The sequence below is a fragment of the Ursus americanus genome, chromosome 34, assembly GCF_024610735.1.
Source record: "Ursus americanus isolate L20-20 chromosome 34, mUrsAme1.1.p, whole genome shotgun sequence".
Classification (NCBI taxonomy): Eukaryota; Metazoa; Chordata; class Mammalia; order Carnivora; family Ursidae; genus Ursus; species Ursus americanus.
Genome location: NC_142160.1, coordinates 4,298,857 through 4,324,817, shown reverse-complemented (window position 1 = coordinate 4,324,817; position 25,961 = coordinate 4,298,857). Strand labels below are relative to the sequence as shown.

At 44.8% G+C, this 25,961-nt stretch overlaps 1 protein-coding gene across 1 annotated transcript in view; it reads left to right on the top strand.

Moving 5' to 3' along the window:
• The first annotated feature begins 15,046 nt into the window (after positions 1–15,046).
• The window catches only part of SPTLC1 (serine palmitoyltransferase long chain base subunit 1), a 52,724-nt gene continuing 41,809 nt past the window's right edge, over positions 15,047–25,961 (top strand). Inside the window, exons 1-3 of the mRNA XM_045772405.2 lie at positions 15,047–15,163; positions 17,842–17,949; positions 19,662–19,756. Coding sequence (XP_045628361.1) covers positions 15,107–15,163; positions 17,842–17,949; positions 19,662–19,756 — 260 coding nt within the window. The 5' untranslated portion in view covers positions 15,047–15,106. The remainder of the gene's footprint in view (positions 15,164–17,841; positions 17,950–19,661; positions 19,757–25,961) is intronic.

Sequence of the window (25,961 nt, the reverse complement as noted above, 5' to 3'; positions counted from 1 at the left end):
GTGCTTCTCTGAATTCTTAAAACTTCTTTTTCCCTACAGTTGTGGGTAACCTTGGAATCATTTTCTATTTGACTCATTTCTGGCTCAATGAACTGATCTCCTTTTTGGCCACTAGAGGAGAGAAAATTCTTATTTGGGGATTTCCTTTAGCCTTGTCCCACTATCCTCCATTTTGACTGTTCTAAGAGATCACCAAATACAACAAAGGAAAAGGAGAAAGGAGAAACACACTAACCCACTGTATTTTAAGCAACTTTATCATCAAATCTACGGAAGGACCAGCCCCACAGCAAAGGTGCTCCATTCCTCAGGGCCTTCTGCTACAGCCTGACTGCCAGAAGGTCTGAGGTGAATGCACTGGACCTAAGAGAGGCTCGTTTCTCCCAGGCAGGCAGGGAATGGAAAAACCTAGAACAGTAAGGAACAGGCCCCGTCAGAAGACTTTTTCAGCCACACTTGTTCAGTTTTCCACACACATTAAGTAATAGTCAGATATTCTGCTAGTGAGGTTTCTTTCCTTGAGTGGTTTCACAGAAAGAGCCACCACCCATCCCTCCTAGAAAAGCAGACAAAGAGGCAAGTGTGTGTCCACACACCTCACCTCGAGGCTAAGCACCTGCCTCCCTCATTCATGTCTGAGATGACTGAGAGTAATGGCATCGGATCCTAACTCCTTCTTTCTCATTTGGGACTGAGAGGGGAGCCACCTCTAAGAGAAACATCACCAAATAGGAAGCATCTAAAAGTTCTCGCATCAAAAGGCAGACATGCAGACTTCACCAGACCTCCATTCCCTCCTTTGTAACTCGTATAAATTGTCTCCTGGGAAGAGAATAGTCCAGCCTTGTGGGCTCCCCAAGTGCCAGTTTGTCAGATCGACGTTTTTCATGACGAAGGAAGGATTGTTACAGCACAAATGGCCAAAAGTTCTGTCCTGCAAAGTAGTATTTTCCATGGATCCACTACACACCAGGCAGGCTTGAGTTTTCTTAACAGAATCCCAAACCATTGTCAGTGGAGCTGCAGCCACACTCACCGACAGCCCCGGCCTCTGGCCTCCAGTCCACAGGTCCTGATGCTCACATCTGTCCAGTTGCTCCTCCATCTGTGGCCTTGTCCCAGCCCACCCATTTGCTTTTGTCTGTCCCCTTCCATTTGTTTGCCCTTGTTCACGCCCTAGTGTTCTGCAGCCTTTTCATACCCTGGCCCTCTGCTCCCTGCCACTCCTCCCCCCCCCCCCGCCCCCTGCTCCCTTTTCACAGAGTTTTCCATTAGTCCTTTCTCTTCTGAACAGTTCTTTTCTGTTCCTCTGGTCGTCCCTGCTACTCACCTGTTCATCGATGAAAGAACATTTATTGAGACAGATAATAACAAGTGTTGGCAAGGACGTGGAGAAATTGGGACACTCCTACACTGCTGGTGGGAATGCACCAGGCAGCAATTGCTGTAGAAAAAGCCCTGGCAGGAGCAGTCTCTGGGAAGACAGTGGGTTAGGAGGCACCAGGAGTTTTGCCTCCCCACCTAGATGACAGTTGCACTGGCAGAATCTGTCCAGTGTAACTCTTTGGGAAATCTGGTGTCTATTGAAGGCTTGCAACTTCCAGGAGAAGGCTTGGGTGGTAAATTGCATTCAATTTTGAGCAATTTAGGCTCTTAACACAGTAGCAGCTACCCATTCCCTACCCCCAGCCATGTGGCAGGCAGCTGTGCGTGTGTTCCTGAAACAGCTCACACACAGTTTGCAGGACGTAGAGCAGGCAAAAAGGACTCTGTCCTCCAAATATTGGGAATCTGTGCCATGATCCCTGATTGCTGCTTCTGATCACAGAGGTGCAGACAAACAACTGTTGTTGTTCTTCCCCCAGTGTTGCGAATCCCTGGCTCAAGACATATCCAGGAGATTTCAAGGACCAGTTCCATTTTATTACTCCTCCATTTTTTTTTTCTTTTCTGCTTCAGGAGCCAGACATTAAAGACTAGGACATTCAAAAACAACTGCATATACAGGAAAAAGCAGAAAATGACTGTGTATGCCCAAGGAAAGGCTTAGAAAAGTCCTAAGAAGAAATTACGTTTATCCTGCAAGCTGATCCTTGGTACAGAGAGGCCACAATTTAAAAAAAAAATTTTTTTTTAATTAAAGATAGCAAACCCTGGGGAAAGAGGAAATTCAAATTTCCAGAGTTACCACATTATTAAATTCAAATGTCTAGTGTTCAACAAAAAAAATTCCAGGCATACAAAGAAATAGGAAAGTATGGCCCATTCTAAGGGAAAAATTAATTCAACAGAATCTGTCCCTGAAAAGACTTAACAGAGTATCTATTAAACAAAGACTTCAAAATCACGCCCTTAAGGTTGCTTAAAGAACTAAAAGAAGACTTGGAGGAAGTCAAGGAAACCATGTGTGAACAAAATGGAAACATCAATAAAGAGACAGAAAACTTACAAAGAAACCAGAAAGAAACTGTGGAACTGAAAAGTACAGTAACTGAAATGGTAAACGTGGGAAAAGCATTGGAAGGCAGTGCTAGTCAGGCAGGAAGAGAATCTATGAAATTGAAGACAACACTTGATGTTATAAAGGCTGAGAAACAAAGGAGAAAAGATTGAAGAAAAGCAAGCAGAACCCAGAAGAACTTCAGTACCTTCAAAATGACCAATACACATGTCATGGGAATCCCAGAAACAGAAGAGACAGAGAAAGGGGCAGAGAGAATACTTGAAGAAATAATGGCTGAAAAATTCTAAATTTGAAGAAAGACATGAACATAAACATCAAAGAAGCTCAGTGAACCCCAAGTAGGATGAACTCAGAGAGACCTACAATGAGACACACTATAATCAAACTTCTAAGAGCTAAAGACAAAAAGTGAGTCAACACAGGGCAGGGGGTCCCCAGTAAGGCTGCAAGCAGATTTCTCATCAGAAACTTAGAAGGCCAGAAGACAGTTGGCTGATATATTCAAAGTGCAAACAGGAAAACTGTCACCAAGAAATCCCATATCTAGTTAAAGCACTCTTTGTAAGTGAGGGAGAAATCAAGGCATTATGAAAGAAACAATAGCTGAGGGAGCTGTGATTAGACCTGCCCTTCAAAAAAAAAAAAAAAGGTCAAGGGAGTCCTGCAAGGTGCAATTAAAGGTCAAAGAGTAACTCAAGGGTACATAGAGAAATAAAGATTTCAATAAAGGTAAATATATGGACAATTTTAAAAGCTGGTGAAGTTCATAGTCCAGGGACACAGGCTCACCAAAAGACTGGGACCTAATCACAGGGCTAGAGAACACCTCCCCTCCTCCCACACCTCACGACCACATTACTAAAGGGTGTTTCTGGGAGTTCCTTCTGTCCAGTGCATCATGCTTGGCTATCTAGAAAAAATCACAAGCCATACCAAAAGGCAAAACACACAGATTGAAGAGACAGAGCAGGCATCAGAACCAGACTCAGATATGGTGGGGCTGTTGGAATTATTAGACTGGGGAATTTAAAACAACTCTGATGGGGCACCTGGGTGGCACAGCGGTTAAGTGTCTGCCTTCGGCTCAGGGCATGATCCCGGCGATCTGGGATCGAGCCCCACATCAGGCTCTTCTGCTATGAGCCTGCTTCTTCCTCTCCCACTCCCCCTACTTGTGTTCCCTCTCTCGCTGGCTGTCTCTATCTCTGTCGAATAAATAAATAAAATCTTTAAAAAAAAATAAAACAACTCAGATTAAATGCTAAGGACTTAAATTAAAAAATGTAGACAATATGCAAGAACATATGGGCATTGTAAGCAGAGATGGAAATTCTAAGAAAGGTTTAAAAGAAATGAACCACTAGAGACTATGGTCTCTGGGAAACAAACAGAGGGTTTTAGAGGGGAGGGGGTGGGGGGATGGGCTAGGCCGGTGATGGGTATTAAGGAGGGCATGTATTGCATGGAACACTGGGTGTTATACACAAACAATGAATCATGGAGCCCTACATCAAAAACTAATGATGTACTGTATGGTGACATCATAATAGAAAGGAAGGAAGGAAGAATGAAAGAATGAAAGAAAGAAAGAAAGAAAGAAAGGTAGAAAGAAAGGAAAGAAAGAAAGAAAAGAAAAGAAAGAAAGAAAGAAAAAGAAAGGAGAAAAGAAGGAAAGAAAAGAAAAAAAGAAAAGTCAGAGATCCAAAACATTTTAACACAACTGAGGCACGCTTTTGATGGGCTCATTAGTAGACTGGCCATGGCTGAGGAAAGAATCTCTCTCTGAGTTGGGGATGTGAGCATAGCAACTCCAAAACCAAAAATCAAACATAAAAAAGACTGGGAAAAAATATGAAAGAATATCCAATGACTGTAGGACAACTGCAAAATTGTAACATACGTGTAACAGGAGCATCAGAAAGAGAAGAAGGAGGGGCGCCTGGGTAGTGCAGTTGTTGGGCATCTGCCTTCGGCTCAGGGCGTGATCCCGGCGTTCCGGGATCTAGTCCCACATCCGGCTCCTCTGCTGGGAGCCTGCTTCTTCCTCTCCCACTCCCCCTGCTGTGTTCCCTCTCTCTCTGGCTGTCTCTGTCAAATAAATAAATAAAAAATCTTAAAAAAAAAAAAAAGAGAAGAAGGAGACAAAGGAACAGCAGCAAAATTTGAGGCAGTCATGACTGAAATACTCCCCAAATTAACATTAAGCTCCAAACCACAGGTCCGGGAAGCTCAGAAAGCAACAAGTAGGATAAATGTCCAAAAAAACTACACTTACGTATATAAAAGTGAGGAGGAAATAAAGACTTTCTCCAACAAACAAAAACTGGAATTTGTTGCAAGCAGCCCTGCCTTGTAAGAAACCTTTAAAGAAGTTTTTCAGGATGAAGGAAAATGAAATAGATCAGAAACTCAGATCTACATAGAGAAAGGAAGAGCATCAAGGAAGGAATAAGTGAAGGTAAAATAAAAACTTATTTTTCTTATTCTTAACTGATCTGATAACAGTTTGTTCAAAATAATAACAGCCACTATGTATTTAATATGTGTATTTATGGATGTTTGTGGATGGGCATAAGTAGAGGTACTCTTATTATACAACCCAAGAATCATGCTTCTTGATATTTACTCAGATGATTTGAAAATTTATGACCACACCAAAACCTACATATGGATGTTTATAGCAGCTTTATTAATAATTACCAAAACTTGGAATCAACCAACTGGGTGAATGGATAGTGATAAGCTATGTTGCATCCAGACAATGGAATGTTACTCAGCACTAAAAAGAAATGGAGCTGTCAAGCCATGAGAACACATGTAGGAAACTTACACGTGTATCACCAAGTGAAGGGAGCCAGTCTGAAAAGGTGACATACTATATGATTCCAACTCTGTGACATTCTGGAAAAGGCAACACTGTGGAGACAGTGGTTCCTGGGGGGATGGGGGCATGAATAGGCAGAGCCCAGAGAATTTTTAGGGCAGTGAAACTATTGTGCATAGTACTACTACAGGGGTGGAAACATGTCATCGTACATTTAAACCCATAGGCAAACTGTGGACTTTGGGTGATCATGATGTGTCAGTGTGGGTTCACCAAGTGTGATGAACATACCATTCTGGTGGGGATGTTTATAGTGGGGGAACACAGGGCTAGCTGGGAAATATCTGTACATTCATCTCAGTATTCGCCATGAACCTAAAACTGCTCCCAAAAGGTTTACTAATTTAAAGAAAACATAACCACGAGTAACAAAGACATGAGCAACATTGTTCTGCAATTAGTTCTATGGTGATTTCATTCTTGATTTTCCCTATAGGGAGTGAGGAGGAAGTGTTTCAGGTAGGTTAGTCAGTAAATTCCTAACCACCTTCCAGTTTCCTCAGGAATTCTAAAAGGTGTTAGAACTCATGTGTCAACAACCATAGTTTGGACTGGGAAAACCTCTTACCCTCCCTAAGAATGCAGTTCCAGGATTTAAATCCACATTTAATCAGAGGGATAAACAGGGAACACAGTGTTAAAACGGGTAGCTCTGTAGGCGTCTTAAATGCTATTGTGCAAACCTGCTATTGAGAAATCCAACTCAAAGGAATCTAACAAAGGAGAACATGATGTTGTCAAACTTGTCCTGCTCCTTGTGGATCCTGAAAGTTTGACTCCAGAAACCCTGCACTTAATTCTCATCAAGATATTCAGGAAGACACAGGACACTCCCACCTTCCTTGGCTCCTTCACCCTTTCCCACCCAAACAGGATGCACGCTGGGTTCAAGATGGCATTGCCACACACCTGAACACACACATGTTTGGAATGAAAAAAGAGTGGTTACTAATTTCCTTCAGTCTGTGACATTTTAAAAAAATTGACTCTGTTTGAGAGCTTGAGGTTGCAAAAAAAGCACATCTGAGTTTCACATTAAAAAGCTAATTGAACCCAACTCAATCCAGATTTGGGATGAAGGAGTGACTTCAAGGCTCCATCTGGGAGGGGCTGGGCCTTGCCTTTGTAAGGCACTTTGTGCAAGACGGAGAATGAGCTGACTTTCCAAATCAAGAAAATGCGGGGCGTGGGGAGGGGTAGTGATAGGGACTCCGAGGAACTCAGAGCCCCTCCTCGGGCTCCCCGCAGCATTTCCCTGGTTTTACCACCACTTCTTCGGGCTCCTCCCCCAGGACTGACAGATCGGGCCAGCTCTCATTCCAGTTAGCTAACGCAGAGTGATATTAGTTTCAGGTGTACAGTCTAGTGACTCAGCACTTCCACACAACACCCCGAGCTGCCCTAGACAGGCACACTCCTGGGTCATGAGTCATTTTGAGACAGATGGCAATGCTCAATTTCAAAAGCTGCTTCATGAATGAAACATGCCAGTGACCCATCTCGGCTGGCAGCGTGGGCCTAGCTGCTGCATGGGCACCTGGTGACCACCTGGCAGGATCTGAGCAGCTCTGCCTTCTCTTCTTCCCTGTCACCAGGGAAGGTGACCGAGTGTGCTGGGAGGACTTTGTCCGTCCCTGCCGTCCTGTCCGTGCCCACGCTGTTCCCTCTCCTGAGAGCCTGACCCCCTGCTCGCCTCTCTCGCTTCCTCCGCCACCTCCATAAGTGGCCCAGCTCACGTCTCTCTTCCAGGAGGTTCTCTCTGAGCAGCACAAGCTCACAATTCTACTCTCCTCGTCTGAAACCCTGCAGGACCCTCCACGGAACCAGAGGTTCTGAGTTGCTGCACGAATAAGCTCCCTGGAAGCTCCCAGAACCAAATCTAAAACATGCCGGGTGCTCAGAAATGAAGACTAGTGGGACTAGGTTTGAAAATAACATAGAACACGAAGCAAAATAAAAGGAAAAATGTAAGGTTTTTGGTAGAAATTTTTCATTTTAGAACACCAGGTTTTTTTCCAGACACAAGCACAGTAAAATGTCCAGTGAGTGTTGGCCTCGTGCAGGGCACAGTTCTGAACACTTAGCGTATGCCAGCTCTGTTATCCCCACGGTCACACGAGGAGACGACCACTGACATCATCCCTGCCTGACAGATGAGGAAACCAGGCACTGGGGTTTGGCAACTAGCCCGAGTTCACACAGCAGGAAGAGGGGATGTGGGGCTGGACCCTGTCCACGTAGCCACTGTGCACCCTCTGCTCTCCCTGACATGATGCACACATCGTGGAGGGGCAGGAGGGTCCCCATCTAAACAGCACTGCTCTGCTCTAGGTCCAGGGTCCGTGGTGATTTTCAGCTCACCATCCCGTCTGTGTGCCCGAAGCATCCCGGGGCTTCCCTCTAGAACAGCTTGCCGCCACAGCCCAGCGCAGAGACAGTCCCGGCCTGCACAGACAAACATAATCTCTCATGTTTCTCTTTCTAGCAGTTCCAATTCATTGTTCGGTTGACTCCTCTGACCCCAGGTGAATTCTTTTCATTTTTAACTTTGGAAATCAGATTCTGTATTGTTTTGTTTTGGAAATTCTATCTTGATTACATTTTGTTCCCTTTGGAAGAACAGAGCAGGGTCTACCTTGGTAAAGCAGGTAAAATTCTGTCCGCAGGAGGTGGGAGGAAGTTGGGGCAGGTGCCAGGCCCGTGCCTGGCCCCATTCAGGAGCGGCCACCCTGGGCAGCACTTCACGGGGAGGTGGCAAATCCCTGGCCTGCCGTCTCGGCGAGCCCCCCGTGGGCCCAGCACTCAGGCCCAGTGCTGCCCCCAGTGCCACCACCAGCACACTCACGGTCCACACAGGGCTCACTTGGAACCCCATGTGGCTCAGTGAACCTTCAAGAGATGTTAGGCACTCGGAGTATTTTCCACATTCCAGATACTTAACTGACAGGCCCTGCAGCCCTTTGTAGATAACTCACCCTGGCTGCACAGTAGCAATAGTAAAGGTCACTGATGAAAAGAAGACTCTCAACTTAAAACCAGTGCGGTCATTTCAAAGAATCTTTATATTCTGCCCAGTATAGGGAATAGAGAGAGAGATTTGTTAAGGATTCGGGACTTCTGGCCTGGGGATGCATAGGGGCCTCAGAGCCAGGGTAGCCTCTGCCCCAGGGCCCCCCAGAGCTGCCCTGTCCCTCTGTCCCTCCTCTGCAGAGGACCAGAGAGAAGTCATCGTCTGCAACAGGGCACCCAAATGACAGTAACAGGTTAGGGGTCCTGGCTCATGGGACTAGCTGCTCCCTGCTTCTCTGTGCGTAATTTCCTCTTTTTCTTAATTTGTTGGGTGGTGGACCCACCCAGGTCCATTCCCCCTCATCCATCGTGATCTTGTCACACGGTAGGGAGGCCTGCCCCCTGGCTGCCATCCGGGATCTCCTCCCTTTCTTTTCTGAATGAGCTGTCCCATGCCGGCTTCTTTCTTGTCTGCTCCCTCTTTGGGGAGCTGCATATCACCCAGGAGCTTCTTGAGAAAACCTACCCCAGTAGATCAGGGCCTCTCCAAGGCAGAGGCCCTCCCCTCTTCTCTCCTGTGTCTACACTCATTCCCTGGGGTTTCAGAATCTCTTCCAGCCACCAGACTGTCAGCTGTACACCTCTATTTCCGGCCTCTCCTCTAACTGCAGACCCGAACACCCACCTGCCCCTGGCACGTCTCCATGTGGGGGACCGATGCCCACTCCCAGACTTCCTCTCCTTCCATCTTCCCCATCTTGGAAACGGTGACTACACACAGTGTAGTCTTGGGGAAGATCTTGGGGTGTCCCTGATCCCCTTTCCCTCCCACCCCACAGCAGCATATCCTATCAGCTCCGCCTTCAAACGGTGTGTCAGGCATGAGGACTTCCCACCTCACCCACCCCTGCCACTGGGGGCCAAGCAGGAGCCGTGCTCACCCCACGCCAGCCACAATCTGGGGTTTCGTGAACCCTCCAAGCATCTCCCCATCATTTCCCTCTGCCTGCGTCACTCCTTCACAAGACACTCGTGGGTCTCCTTCCCTCGCTCTATTGAGTTCTGTCCAGATGATATGTCTTCAGAGAGGCCTGCCTTGTCCACTCTGTAATTCTTTATCTCTGTGCATACTCTCCTCTTCTACAGAGCATTTCATGACCTTAGTCCACATCTTTAGTTGTGCACGTTTATGGTCAGTCTTCCCACGACAGGGTACACTCCAGGATGGTGGGGACGTCACCTGTCTGTGGTCCTGGGACTCCAGTGCCGAAGAGAACGCCCAGGAAATACCCGTTGGTGAATGAATGAAGCGAATTCTAATTAACAGTCCTAGAAATGGTCACTGAAACTCAGTCGAAACCACTGATTCGACAGGCTGCAAAGGCAGAAGGTAAAATTAGTGGACTGGAATATTGACATCAGAAATGTTACCACAATGAAGCATGAAAGGACAAAAGTTGGAAATTTTGAAAAAAAAAGTTAATTTATATAGAAGATAAATATATACATATAAAGAAAAAGTAGGGTTTTTTTTTCCTGTGGTAAAACGGATACATAATAAAATCTACTATTTTAACCACTTTCAAGTGTATGATTCAGTAGCATTAATCACCCTTTCATGTGCGTAGGGACTGTTTGCATATTTGCTTTGGAAAAAATGTCTGTTCGAATTCTATGCCCATTTTTTACTTGGATTATCTGGGTTTTTGTTATTGAGTTGCAGTTCTTCGTGTATTCTGGATATTAAGCTCTCATCAGATAGACAGTTTGCAAGTATTAGGGAATGAGTGTGTGGGAAGGGAGAAGCGGGGTCACTCAAGTGGCCAGGTGTCTAGGTCACCCAGGGCTTTCTGAAAGAGAAACCCTAACCCTGCGCGGTGGGGACAGCCTCCTTCCCTCTCCAGCTGTTTGGCTGGGAGCCGTGGGATGCAGCTGGCAGTGTGTTTATTCAGGATGGATGGCTTTCGAAACGGACGCCTCCGCCATCAAAAGCTGAATGTTAGGCACTCATGTGATAGTATGTACATAGGTACAGCCTTTATTATATACATAGTTATACAATATTGGTTATACAATGTATTATACAATATTCTATATAATATTATACAATAATTATATAATATTTTGCAATATTGGTTGAGTGGTCGAATCAGGAAGAGAAGGAAGTTGTGTAATTAAGGTCCCCAGATGAGATCATCCTGGACTATACGCACGGGCCCTAAGTCCAACGACAAGTGTCCTTATAAGAAACACGGAGGAGAGACACATAGAGAAAGAGGAGAAGACCCCTCCAAGGTGGAGGCAGAGACGGGAGCGATGCAGCCACAAGCCAAGGGGCGCATGGAGCCACCAGGACTTGAGGGGGCAAGGGAAGATTCTCCCCTGGAGTCTTCAGAGGGAGCGCAGCCCTGTGGACATCTGCATTTTGAACTTCTGACTTCCAGAACGCTATTTGTTACCACCCTAGGAAACTCCTACGGATTTTGGTCCTGGGAAGCCGAGTGCTGCCGTACCAAGTGCCTCACACTGTGGAAGCGGCTTTGGAATTAGGCGATTGGGTAGAAGTTGGAAGAATTTTGAGGTGCATGAGAGGTAAAGCCTGGACTTCCTGAAGAGACTGTTAGTAAAAACATGGACTTTAAAGGCAGCCTGGTGAAGAAGGCTCAGAAGGAAATGAAGAGCACGGAGAGAAGGTTTCTGTCCTCTCAGAGAACGCATAGCTCATTATGAACAGCGTGTTAGTAAATACGGATGTGACAGGCGTGTCTGTTGACGGCTCAGAAGCAAACGAGGAACATGTTATTGGGGACTGGAGGGAAGGTGATCCTTGCGGTGTGCCCGCAAAGAACTTGGCTGAATCGTGTCCTGCAGTCATGGGGAAAGCAGAACCTGTAAATGATGAACTTGAATAATTAGCTGAGATTTCTAAGCAAAGCGTTGAAGGTGTGGACTGGTCCCTTCTTGCTGATTCTAATAAAATGGGAGAGGAAAGTGGTAAGTTGAGGAAGGCACTGTTAAGCAAAAACAAAACCAGTGCTTGATGATTTGGGAGAATCTTGGCTTATCCGTGTTGCAAAGGACGAAAAATGAGTAGCTTCACTGTTGAGGGACTGCGAGAGAGAGAGAGAGAGAGAGAGAACACCCAGGATGTGGCTGGACAACTTTCTGTTGAAGACATGAGCAGGGGACTGATGGATCCACTCAACTGTCTCAGCAGAGCCAGGAGTAGAGGTGGTGTTTGCCGGAAGGATGTGTGAGGGACCCTCTTGTCTAATGGCATGAAACCGCATGACAGACGTGGGAGACCAACAGTTTTTGAGAATATTGTATCAGCAGGACACTGCCAGGTTGGCCTGAGGGACAGAGACAGGACAAAGTAAAAGAGGGCTGTCAGATTTCCAGAGTTCTATAGCCAGAAAATGGGCTGATAGAGCTACTCAGTTATAAGAATATGCTGCCCTTCCAGAAAAAGGAAGAATGATTCTGGGGACAGAGCCACGAACACAGAGGTAGAGGCTGGAGGTGTGGGAGCAGAGGCCTGTGGAGCCGTGGGCCCAGACAATGCAGCTCCAAGCCACAGAGGGTAATTCTCAGACCTTGAAACTAAATGAAACTTGTTCTGCTGCCGTCTTAACTTGCTTGGGACAGATGACTCCTTTATTACTTCCCTTTTCTCCCTTTTGGAATGGGAACGTCTATCCCGTACCTGTCTCACCATTGCATTTTGTATGAGATCTTCTAGTTTCACAAGTCGATAGATGGAGAAGAACTTTGTCCCTGGATGGGTGATACTGGGACTCATCCATGTCTGATACTCATGACTTCGATGATGACATTTGGGGCTTTTTGAGCTACTGATGTGTAAATGTGGGTTAAGATCTTGGAACTCTTGGATGGGGTGAATGTATTTTGCACATGAGACAGATGTGAATTGGGTGGCCAGAGGTTGAACTGCGGTGGGTTGAGTGGTGGCCCCCCAAAAGACATGTCTACATCCTGAACCCTGTGAATATGGCCTTATTTAGAAAAAGTTTCTTTGCTGATGTAAGTTAAGGCCCTTGAGATGAGATCATCCTGGATTATTACGGTGGGCCCTTAATCCAAAGACAGATGTCTGTTAAAAGGCACACAGAGAGCAGCCGGAGAAGAGAAGGCCATGCCAGGACTGAGGCAGAGAGTGTGATTGCACAACCACAGCCAAGGAAGAGCCACAGACGCTGGACAAGACAAGGAAGGGTTCTTCCCCAGAGCCTTTGCAGGGAATGCAGCCCTACGGACACCTTGATTTTGGACTCCTGGACTCCAGAATTGTGAGACAGTAAATTTCTGTTTCAAGCCACCCAGTTTGTGATCATTTGTCATCACGGCAACCTTTGGCAGCAAGCGTGCAGAACACGAAATCTGACAAGGCGCCTGTTCCAGTTCTCTACTGTAGCAGGTAACTGCCACATAACAATCCCAAAGCAGTGGCTAAAAATGAGAACAAACAAACATTTTTTTTTGCTCACGGATTTGGGGGTTGTCTGGGCTTAGCTAGGCATTTCTCATTCAGGGTCTCTGGGTCTCTCAGGTGGTGGTAACCAGAGGGTGGCTAGAGCTGGGACCATCCAGAAGGTATCTTTCCTCACGTGTCTGGCTCTGGACTAGCAAGACTCAAACATCTGGGCTCTGGGGAAGCTCAGGGCCCCGTGGCCATCTTTTTCTCCCTCTGTGTGGACCCACATGATCCCTCTACACGGCAGCTGCACTGTACTGTAGAATTGTCACAAAGATATGCCCAGCCTCAAGGGAAGAGAGCGTAGATTCCACCTCTTAATGGGTATATCAAACAATTTGCAGATAGTGCTGCCGACTCAGTCCAGAGAAGATGGTGAAGTCGACTTGCTATGGGGGACAAGGAAGCTGCAATATTTACATCCCAGCAGCCACGAGTCATCTATGCAGTTAAGGGGTGTCTGGGAAAATTCATGTGCCCACATCCTCCATGAGGGCAGGAAACATGGGGACCCCAACATGCCAGCAGGGTTCTGGCAGACTGAAGGTGCAGGTGCTGGCTGTTGGAAATAAAAGCAGCTACGGGAGGCAACGTGCACACATACAGTGCTGGATCCCAGGGGATGCCGACGGAATGCCTATGTCATCAGATACATAGCGCCAACTCCATGTGGAAATGTAGTGCATGGTGCTGGTGCCATGTCACAGTTTTGGGGAAAGTCAAGATTACTCAAATAAATGGCATTGGGAAAATCTGTTGTTCCTTTAGGAAAAAATAATTATAAGGCCCATACATCTCATCCTACAAAAATAGAGTTTCCAGCGTAATTAAAGCGCTAACTGTAGGCAACAACAAACCAGTGCAAGCGTGGAAGATAGCCTACGTCTAGTGGAGATGCCCTTTCTGAGCAAGATCTGAATCCACAGGCAGTCAGGGAACAGTCTGACACATTGTGTAAAATCTAAATTGTCAGTGTGACAGAAGACAACATAAACAGCCAGAAAGAAACAGGGGAAAAATGTCACCTATGAAAGAGGAAAATATAAGATGTTCAGAATGTAGAAAGAGCTCCTGTAAATCCATAAGAAAATGAAAAATCACCAAAAGAAAATGGGCAAGGAATATGAATTGGTGATTCACAGAATCAGTGCTACAAATGCCAATAAAAAGTTGCTCAACCTCACGAATAACCAGAGGCATAAAAAAGAAAACTCAGTGAGGTGTCCTCTCGTCTCCGTTAAATGGGCAAAAGTTTTAAAAAGATTGATTATATCCATCAAGGAGCTACAGTGTGGCTACACTTTCAAACATTTTAAAGTGGCTGAGCCATTCTGGAGAACACTATGGCGGTATTTCCCAAAGTTAATACTGTGCATACTCTGTGACTAAAACTCCACTTTGAGAAAGTTCTTCAGAAATATTCCCACATGAACAGGAAGATACATGCCCATAGATGTTCGCTGCAGCATTGTTGGTAACAGAGATAAAAGTGGGAAACAACCTAAGTGTTCACCAACAGGAAAATATTTAAGTAAAATGGAACAAGAAATACGTATATATAACATATTATTCCAAGACGTAGTCTTCTTTAAGATTAAAAATACAAGATTTATAGACAAGTGGAAAAACACTATAAGAAAAAAAATAGAAAAAAATCAAGTTGTAGATCAGTATTTTCCCTAGGGTCCGTTGTATTTAAGACATCCAATCCAAGTAAGTGTGCACACCACCTCTGCATGTGCCTACAAGCATTCTAGAAGATTCCACACCAAACTGCTGTAGGACTTAATTCCTGCCAAGCATTGGTCTATGCAGGACACATCGTTAAGTGCTATATAAGAAGAGGCTATTTTTATTTATATTTCTGTACTTTTAAGGTTCTGTACATTCCTGGGTTAACTTCTGTCATTTAAAAGTAAAGAGCCTGTCTGTAATTTCAGAACACTACCTGCCCAGAGCAGGGGCCATTTATTATTAATCCCTCCATCCGGAGAGCCCAGCATGGACCCTGGCACAGCTCAACCGCAGGAGATCACCTGTTCCCACCCCGCCCTGCCACCAGGTGAGACCCCAAGGCCTACATGCCCCGCCTCTGAGGCCCCGGCTTCCCGCTTTCCTCCCCCGCTCAAGCGCCAGGAGGCGGAGCCCAGCGCTCGTCAGTCCCGCCCCACGCGCTAGACGTCACTGGGCTGCGCCGCGCGCTCTTTGACGTACCTGCGACTCGCCTTCCGGAAGGAAGCTCGGGTGGCTGACTATGGCGACCGCCGCCGAGCAGTGGGTACTGGTGGAGATGGTCCAGGCGCTTTACGAGGTGAGCTTGACCGCCCGAGCCGCCCACGACCACACCAGGCCCTGCGGGGGTGGGACGGGTCTGGTGGATTTGTGGTCTGAGTCCTGGGCGGGGTTGGCTGGGTCATGCCCCGACCCTTGGCTTCTCTGGCTGGAGGGGCTCGCGGGGGAGGCACGGGCGGGAGCGGGAACCAAGGGTCTCCTTCCGGGCTCAGGAAGGAAACAGGTGGGAGGGGGCGCAGGAGCGAAGCTGGTCTTGAAAAACCAGAGTTGGGACTGATAGTAAAACGGGGTGGTGAAAATAGAGTGGAAGATCTCAGTCTGGGAAGGTCCTAGGGAATTCAGGTCCTTGGGATTGTGGAGCAGGTAAAGGGGACAGAGTTGTTGTGTATTGGAGTTTGTTTTTGTCGGGGCGCGGGGTTACGAAAGCCGAATGATTTAGGAATTGGGAATATGAAATAGTTTGTCATTCTCCCACATGCGTCCCATTTTCTGTCTTGTAAAGATACACTTTTTAGAGATTTTTAAAGGCAGAGTAGGTAAGAGTTTTGAAAGGCTAGCTATTTCAGGTATGTTAGATATGATATGATAGCAGAACTTCAGTCTTAGAGAATGTTCATTCACTGGACATGTATCTACTGAGCTTCGCTACCCTGTCCCAGTAGAACTTTCTGCATGATCTATATTTGAGCTATTAGGTGTAGTAGCCGCTAACCAACCACATGTGGCTAGTGCAAGTGAGGGACTAAATTTTTCATTTAACTTAAATTAGATATATATTTACACAGTTACATGGTGACTGGTGGCTACGGTATTGGGACAGCACAGATCTAGACACTAGGGATAGTGCCGTGAACAAACGGGCAGAAATAGAGCTTGTATTCATTTAGAACGAATCTCAGTTTTTGATAATTTTGTAAAAACTGAACATTGCTGCTTACTGGCAGGGGAGACTGTGGTGTCTTCCACTGCAAGACTTGTCAGGACTTCCTGAAAAACAGTTGACAGAACAGATGTGGTATAAATGATGGCCAATATGAGCCTAACTATAGTAACTAAGATAAAAGCCACTGAAATTGAAGTAAAAAAAAAAATTAACAATTTTCTGTTCTATGTTGTCGCTTCCTTTTTGAGGGCTGCATAACTGATCAAGAGTGAGGTATTTTCTTGGATGTAACATTTCCAGGAAAAGAAGCTGCATTTGTGATTTTGATTAAGTCACTAGACAATTAGTGTCTCAATTTTTCTTAGGATGATTTCTTTGTGGAGAGAGATGCTCAGTAACTTGGGCAGATGCTTGCCTGCTAGAATACAATTATTGAGAAAACCAAAACAATATTTTTTCTTGTTAAAGATTTTACTTATTTGTCAGAGAGAGAGAGCACGCGCGAGAGCACAAGCAGTGCGAGCGGCAGACAGAGGGAGAAGCAGGCTCCCCGCTGAGCAAGGAGCCTGATACGGGACTGGATCCCAGGACCCTGGGATCATGACCCTGAGCCAAAGGCAGATGCCCAACCGACTGAACCACCCAGGCATCCCAAGAAAACTGAAAGAATACTTAGACTAGAGTCCTTATTCTTAAATGAATTATTTTCAAGGGGGATCAGTATATTTAAAAATTATCTTAAAGAGAGACTTCCATTCTTGTTCCATTCTTGTTACAGTTACTCTATAGAATTTGAGGAGAATTCTAAAAAGAGAAATAATTGTGTGTGTATGTAACATATGTACGTAGTTAGAAAGATAATTGTATATTGACTTAGAAGTTTACCTATGAATTTGTCTGCGGTTTTCCTGTCTCCACATTCTGGTTTTTTAAAAAATTATAGTGAATCATCTTCACTTTCTTTTTGTCTAATGTTTGCAAATAATTTGTATTTACGTTTCTATACCTTTTTTTTTAATGACTTTCCAGTGACAGTCTATTGGAGTAGATCACTCTGTAATTGACTGGGGTTAGTCACTATCTGGAATCTTCCACATGCACTTAGTGTGTCTGGTTGTGCAAAACATTAAAGTCAGCCCAGCCTTTATGTTGGAAATGTACAGTTGAAAAGAAGACTTGGCATGGATAGTTTCAGTAAGGTGTCTTCATGCCTGTTGACTTGGAACACACTGCATACTTTTGGGGAACTGCTGTAGGAAAAAAACCTGCCATTCCTTTAGGCGTTTATTATAAAGTCTTGTTTTCCTCAGCCATGTTCCAGGAAGGATTTAAAGAGGCTTACTGGGGATACAGAAACCATAGGAAGATGTGCAAAACTCTAAGAATTGTAGAAACTGAATTTCAGATGACTCTTCTAACTCATCCGTGGTACACTGGGGTGGTAGAAGGCTAGCAAAGCTGTGAAATGTTGGTTACTGTCCTTTCCCTCCAGTAGAAACATACATTATCTGAAGGATCTGATAGTTGATATTGTTCCACATGTTGGGATTCTGCATTTTATTTTATTAGGAATTAAATTTCTTTCCTATAGAGATTTTAAAGCTGTGCTATTAGAGATTTTCCATGTGAAGGAGAAATTGCTGACTGTTAGAAATGGGGAAAGGAATGAGTAGAAATGAAAGGAGTTTTGAAAATAAATCTTAAGTAATAGGTTAAAGGTTATGGGAGGCAATATATACGAGTGCATTACATTTTATGTGCAGATTTTGGAAGTGTTTATTTCATTTCTTTTTTGGTTTTTGGCTCATTATTAGGCTCCTGCTTACCATCTTATTTTGGAAGGAATTCTCATTCTCTGGATAATCAGACTTCTGTTCTCTAAAACTTACAAATTACAAGAACGATCAGATCTTACAGTCAAGGTAAGAAATTAAATCTTTTTTATTAATCAGTGTATGATTACAGTTGCTACATCCTTCCAAAAAGTATTTTTTGTGGTGGTTCACCTATGTATGTTAAAATATTTTCTGTAATATAAAAAATCAAGGGAAAGGAAATATCAGGGAAGCAAAATACGGAGAAGCCAGGGGTAAAGCAGACACCCAGAGGAGCACCCTGCCACAGAGTGCTGCACTTCGTCAGAGGAAGCAGCAGTCTCAGGGACAGACGGTAGGAAGGAAGCATGGGCAGTGACAAGATTTTGATTTTCAACGTGCAGGGTGACGTGAGCTGCTCAGGAAGAGCACCACTGTTCTAAAACCCGAAGGAAAGTTTTCCCAGTGTTCTTCATAAAGGAAATTCGGAGTTGGAAAGAATCCTCCCGCCTCCCCACCCCAAACTGAATTTTGATGTGTTTTCCGTGGTAAGGGACCCAGTCCAAACCCAAGCCAGGAGAACCTTAGGAAGCAGTAGTGTCTAGGGGACTGCGGCACTGCCCACGTGGAGTCCTGTTCACCTGAAGGATGAGGGGGCTTGTGGAAAAGAAGTTTATCTTTCTCACTCCGGTGGGAGCACCTAGGAACGGTGCCCCAGTGCAAGAGGGAAGAGTGGTTCTGATCGCACTGTGGTTTCCGTCACTCGGATCTGTTTCCTCTCCAGCCTCTATAGCATTGGGTCAGGATGCTTAGAGAGACCAGTGACTGTGAGAAAGGTTTTTCCATGAAAATCTCTACTACAACTTTGGTTCACAGGGCAGCACTGAGTCCAGCATGGAGATGGGGCGGAATTAATGAAACAATGTGGCAGTCACTCCCTGCATTGCACCGACTGGCTGCCGCCATCCTGATCTTTCATGTTAACTGTAGGGTGATCAGGTGTGTCCTCCAAAGGGCATGCAGCACATGGTTCTTAGGGCAGATACATTTTGGAAACCTGGCTAAGGCAGAGTAGGGGATGTCTTATTATATGATTTCATATAACCTTAGTAGGCCAGTGGATATTTGAAGCTCTGGTGAGATGCCCTCACCTTGACCACAGGTCCTTCCCTCCCCCACCGTTTTGTCCTGACTACCTTGTGGGATTAGCGTGCCATGGAACACTCTGGATAGCATTGCAGTAAGATTGGGCCATCCAGGGCAGAGGTCCCGTCTCTGCTTTTTCCTTTGGCATTTCAGAACTCCTTGTGAATGATCAGGTGGCTTGCTTCTAGCTCAGCTTTTTAAGCAGTTGATCATTCCTGGTATTTTGAGTTTTTGTTTAAAAAGCTGGCAATCCACATATATATACATTTTTTAAATGAATGATTAGGCATAACTTTACAGTAATCCTCTGAAAGCCAAACTTAGCAAGATTTAGTAATCATGGACATCTTACCCTAAAAGCCGTGAAAGAAAAAAAACTGTGTTTTTAAAGCTTAACTTCTGGCAACATAGATGCATTGCCCTTCTGCTGTACGGATCTGCAGTTTCTTGAATACGAGGGGATCTTGAGATGCTTCTGACGTCTGTCCCACAGTCACAGGTGGACAGTATGCATGATGTACTCTGGCCTTCCGGGCTGCTGCTCTCTGCCACTCGGTCACTGGCAGGAACAGATGAGGAATTTATTGGTTGATTTATAACAGCAGTGTGGGAACAAAACAGTCACTGTCCAGTGACTAGCATTCTGCTGTATTTTCTTTCCTTTTCTCCCGTAGGAGAAGGAAGAATTGATTGAAGAGTGGCAGCCAGAACCTCTTGTTCCTCCCATCTCAAAAGACCATCCTGCTCTCAACTACAACGTCGTTTCAGGGTAAAGTGGTTTGCTTCTCAAAGGACTTGTATCTGGTTTCCTGTAGATATACTGACCAAAGCATACAGAGGTTTATGTAGTGTTTCTTTTTTAACAGAAATAAGATATTCAGAAATCTCTGACGATCAGAAACTCTCTGCTTTAGTGCCCAATATATGACTCTCTTTTAAGGCTGTATGGACATTTTTTATAGTCTCCAATTTGGGCATTGCAGCTTGTCCCTTTGTTCCATTAAAAAAAATCTTTTTTTGCAAAATAATACATGCTCCTGATAATATTTCAAATAGTGAGACACACTTGAAATGAAAAGCAGCGCTCCTGCTTTTTCTCAGCTTGATTGTTACTGATTTTAGATCATTGTAGGTTACCTTCGTAACCAGATATTAATAGTGTGCTCACACTTCTGCTTAGTGATTAACTATAGACAGCAGCACTTGACTCTCACAGGAGGAATTCTGAAACTTGACCTTCCTTGTGCTGCCTCTCTCCCTGCTTCCAGGGTCTGATCTTTGTGTTTAGTTCTTCTGTTGCTTGTCTTTGCTTCACCATGTATGCTTTCTTAAATTAAAAAGTATTTTAAGTTTGCAGGAAATATCTGACCCGTGTGTACCCACCATCCAGAATAAGTAGGCATTAACATTTTGCTATCTTTATTTCAAATCTACTTTTGAAAAAAGAAATAAAACATTCCAGATATAGGTAAAGAAACGCCTTCCCATCTACCACTTAACTCTTATCTCCCACAAAGGACAACCGTTACCATGAAGTTGGTGGATGTCTTTCTTTCACTTACATTTATACTTAAAAAAAAAAAACAAAACTCATTTATTTTAGAGAGAGAAAGAATGTGGAGGAGCAAAGGGCGAGGGAGAAGGAGAATCCTAAACAGGCTCCATGCTCAGTGCAAAGTCTGATTGCGGGGCTTGGACTCAAGACCCTGTGATTGTGGGGCGCCTGGGTGGCTCAGTTGTTAAGCGTCTGCCTTTGGCCCAGGATGTGATCCCGGCATTCAGGGATTGAGCCCCACATCAGGCTCCTACGCTGGGAGCCTGTTTCTTCCTCTCCCACTCCCCCTGCTTGTGTTCCCTCTCTTGCTGGCTGTCTCTCTGTCAAATAAATAAATAAAATCTTTAAAAAAAAAAAAAAAAAAAGACCCTGTGATCGTGACCTGAGCCAAAATCAAGAGCCGGACACTTAACTGACTGAGCCCCCCAGGTGCCCCTATATTTTTACTTTTAACACGTATCCCTGATGCCATGAAATTATTCAGTATTTTGTCTAAAAATGTGGTGCAGCATATTCTCCTGAGTGTATCCGTCCACTTCTGGTCTGATGTAGGGAGGCTTGTATTCTTCACTCCATGGATTTCTGTGGTCATACAAAATTTTTACATGTTCTGAACTCAGACTTACTCATCATTAATGCTGTGGTTAACAAGTCCTTCCCCGCCCCCAGAGGTCAAATCTGCCTGTTTCTGTATGGTCAGTTATCCTAGCATTCTTAATTGAATTGTCCATTGTTGACCTACAGAATAGAAATTTCCCTTTTTTGTATACTACGTGCCCCCCTAACAGGTCTGTTTCTGGCTATATTTCCACTCTGTCAGTGTATTTGTCTCTCCCTGTGCCAGAATTTCATATATATAGTACAGCTTAAGAATAGGCCTTAACTAGAGTGAGCCCTTCACCTCCTTGTCCTTCAGAATTGCTTGGGCTATTTGCAACTCTGTTTCTTAGTGTGAGTTTCAATTTAACTGATCACATTTGGCCAAAAAATGAGTGTGGGTTTGTGACTAGCAGTGCACTGATTTGAATTAACTGGAATCTTGCTGATACTGAATTTTCTCACTGTGTGCCTGGTGTATCACTTCGGTCTTTCACGTCCTACAGTAAAGTTATGTCACTTTCCTCATAAAGACTGCTTATCCTTTCCCCCCTACTTTTTACATTGAAATAATGGTAGATTCATATGCAGTTGTGAGAAGTAAGGAAGGTCCCACCTATCCTTCATCAGTTTCCGCCCACGGTAACTCCTGCTTAACGACCAGGACATGGATGTTGTGTGTCTTTTAATGGACTCGTCTCTAGGAACCAGAGCGTGTTCGTTTCTGTCACGAGGAGCATCCTTGTCTTCTGTTCCTGTGTTACTGTGCTGGCTAGGACACCTCCCATGCGGTTGGATAGGAGTGGTGACGGGGTCTCAGTGTCCTGGTAGCTTCTGAGAGATGACCTGTACCAGTGATTGGCCTTCCTGTCTCTTGTCAGTTTGCTAAGGGAATTTTTTCATTAGTTTTTAAAATCAGAACATTAAATGCTATCCCATGTTTTCCTGTATCTATTGAGATGATGGTATGAGCTCTCTGCTCTAGGCAGTTACTGTGTTAAATTATATTGGTAGGTGTTTTTAAATGATGCATAGATGTGAGTTTTTATGAGAAAGACTGCAGCCCACCATGCCACCATTCCTCACCCCAGATTCCCACTATCTCCAAGTAGTCACTTTCTGTTTCTGGGATTTACCTGTGTTTTTCTAAGGCATGTGCTTATGCTATTATTTCTTGGTGGTGTCCTTTCTTTTCCAGTTTTAATTTTATCCATTCATTGCAGGGGGCAGAGACTGGCCCTCTGAAAACACACCCACACTTGCCCTCCCCCCTGCTGTAGTCGCTCCTCTACTGCCTTCGCGTGATCAGGAAAGGAGGCCCGTGCCCCGGGAAAGGCAGCAGCCTGCTGTGACCCCTGGCTGTGGTGGGGCTCCCTGGGTCCCCTCGACAGGACACCCCCTGCAAGCCACACACAGGCCCCTTTTCCTCCCTTCTCCCCAGCACAGATTTGTTATTACACTGTGTGTCCCTGGATTACTTAGTGTTGACAGTTTTGTGACCACATTAGTATCATTCAGGAGGTAAGCTTAGCATCCATTTTTCTTATTACACAGAATATTGTAATTATATTGTCTCCCTCGTACACTTTTGTTTTCCTCGTTTCCTGCTTGCTTGCTTGGCTCTCCCAAGTCAACCTAATTCATCCTGTCATCTGCCTCCAGGAGCATCAGTCTCCATTCAGAATGTCCCCATGTACGTTATCTGTGGGGTTCATTTGCTCCCTTCCTGAAACCTTTGTTGTGCCGCAGGCTGACTGGTGCTTGGTACCTCGAGTGGCTCCCCGGGCGGCCTGGGCCTTCCCGTCGCCCTAGCTCCGGAATTCCCTTTGTCCCTCCCCTGCCTTGGCCGGCTCTGTCCGGCTTGCTCCCCCGCGTTAGAGTCCACGTAGCCTCCTGAGGAAGGGCTATGGAAGGTACATTTTTTTTAAACCTTTCAGATCTTAAAATTGTTTTTTATTTTACTATTTTACACCAGAGTGATTGTTTTATTGGTTCTTACTGATCTGTTAGACACCTCAGTGTCTGGTGACCCTTAGCATCTATACTGTTTTCACTAGATAAAATATTTTCATTGTAATTAACAGCATTTTGTAAACAGTTTGCAAAAATCACCAAAAAATCTTGAAGCACGTTTTGCTGTTGTTGATAAACTTAGTTACTTTTCAGTGAACACAATAGTGGTGCTCATTCAGTGCTGAGTTAACCTGAAAGCAAGTGAATTTACTTAACTTGGATAGATTTTTTCTTTCAGTAACAGCCTTATTGACATATAAACCACAGACCATGAAATTTGCTCTTTTAATTCACCACGATTAAGTGGGTTTTAGTATATTCACAGAGATGTGCAACCATTGTCTCCATCTAATTTCAGAATATTTTTATCACCCCCCAAAAAAAATCCCACACCCACCCTCATTCACTCCCCACTTCCCCCTTCCCCAGCTACTTTCCCCTGATACCTACTAATCTACTTTTTCCATGCCTTTGGCTGCTGTTCTGGACTTTTTATATAAAAGGAATTATGCAGTATGTGGCCTTTTGTGTCTGATTTCTTTCACTTAGCATCATATTTCCAAGGTTTGTCCATGTCATAGTAGCATGTGTCAGTTTTGTTCCTGACTAATAAAATATTTCACTCTGAATATATCCCATTTTGTTTGTACATTCATCAGTTGATGGGTGTTGAGGGTTATTTCCACTTGGGAGTATATGAAAGGAGAAAAATTATATACATACATAAACTCTCAGGAATATTTGTGTACACATTTTTAAAATTTTACCTAAAGAATTTAGAGAGAGAATGAGAGAGAGAGAGACAGCAGGAGCAAGGGCAGAAGGAGAGGGAGAAGCAGACACCACACTGAGCAGGGAGCCCAATGTGGGGCTCAATCCCAGGACCCTGAGATCATGACCCGAGCCAAGGCAGGTGCTTAACTGACTGAGCCAGCCAGGTGCCTCTGTACACATTTTTTCTGTGGACATATGTTTTTATTTCACCTGAGTATACACCTGAGAATGGAATTGTTGAGGTTTGTGGGAACTTACTTTGAGGAACCATCAGTCTGTTTAACAAAGTGGCTGAATCGTTTTCCATTCCCGTCAGCAGTGCATGAGAGTTATGATTTCTCCCTGTCTTGGCCAACACTTACTGTCTTTCATTGTAGCCATCCTGCTAGGTGGGAAGTGATATCCCACTGTGGCTGGGATTTGCATTTCCCTGTGATTAATGATGTTGAACATCTTTTCATGCACTAATTGGTCATTTATATGTCTTTTCTGGAGAATAACCTATTTAAGTCATTTGCCCATTTTTTAACTGGGTTATTTGTCTTTTTATCATTGATTTATAAGAGCTCTTTGTATATTTTGGATTCCAGTCCCTTATCAAATATATGACATGCAAATATTTTCCCCCAATCTGTGGGTTTGTCACTTCTCTGACAGTGTACTTGGAAGCATCAGTGTTTCCAATTTTCATGAAGTCCAATTTATCTGTTTTGTTCTTTTGTTGCTTGTGCTTTTGTATTAGATCCTAAAATCCTTCCCTAATCCAAGATTATGAAGATTTACTCCTTTGTTTTCCAGGAGGAGGGCTTAGTGTCCCATTTTTCATTATGTAGATTTATATTTGATTTCTGTTTTCAGCATGGCCCCATCTCTCAGCTGTCCTTAGGACTTTGAGCTGATATTCAGGCTTTTCCAGAGAGTAAGTCTCCTATCTTTCTGCAGAGCAGGAAGGGGATCTGAGCGAATGGCTGCTGCTTACACGGTTTCCAGGCAGTCCCCATGTTCACAGGGAGCTGTTCCCCTAGCGTGGGATCATTTCCCCGAAGTTGTGGCTGAGCTGCTCACTTCCAGCAGACGTGCTCTCTCTGGTCTCTGACGTCTCACATACAACCTGCCGTTTGCTGAGTGTCATCTCTGCTTGCATCCTGGTCTTAGTAGCATCAGATGTTTACATCTTGGCATTTTATGTCCCATTAGAAGGGACCAGAGTTTGATGGGTTTTTCCCTTCATTCTGTTTTGTTTACCAGAAGCCACTGGTAGGTTTTCCTATTAATAAATAATTCTTACATTCCTGGAATAAGGCTGTTTGGTTTGTTTTTCTACATTGCTGGTTTGTTTTGCTAAAGTTTGGGATTCTTAAGTTGTATGTTGAAACGTGAGTTTTGTTTCTTCTTTTCCCTTACTGTGCCTGGTCCAGTTCAGGTATCCGTTATAATTGGTTTTACCCTTTTCTTAGCCACTGTATTGTAGGCATGCTGACCACACTGCGTCTCTGGCCCTCCATCTTCTTCGTGCCTGTGCAGTGACCTCGCTCAGGGCTCCATGATCCGGGCCCCGTGGAGGTTAATGTATGCCCTGACCAGAAAGGGGGAAGGCTTGTTCTGATCCTGCCTAAACAAGGCACCTTAGGTAACTGGTGAGGATCACTGGCGTGCAGAAGGCCCCACTTCAGATAACTACCCTGTGACCTCACCCGCATGCCCTGCTCTCCGTAAAAGCCGGGGGTTAGGCTCGCCCGGACTGGGCCGAGAATGGGGGCTGAGAGTGGCTGCGCACTACCGGACCGCCCACCTGCCTCATCCCCCGTCAGTAAGTTACCCTGAGCAAAGCTCCGTCACACGATGGGGTGGCTGGCTTCAGTTTTCAGTCTTCAAGTGCCTTCTCAGCCTGGAGGACACTTTACTGACCCTCCTCCGCCTTCTAACCAGTCTGCATCTGTCGTGCTGTTGGTTCTGTTGAGCCTAGATTTTTAGTCCTGAACTTCATGTCTTCAGTGAATTCTTCAAGCTGTTCAGGTTTCCTTCTTGAGTAATC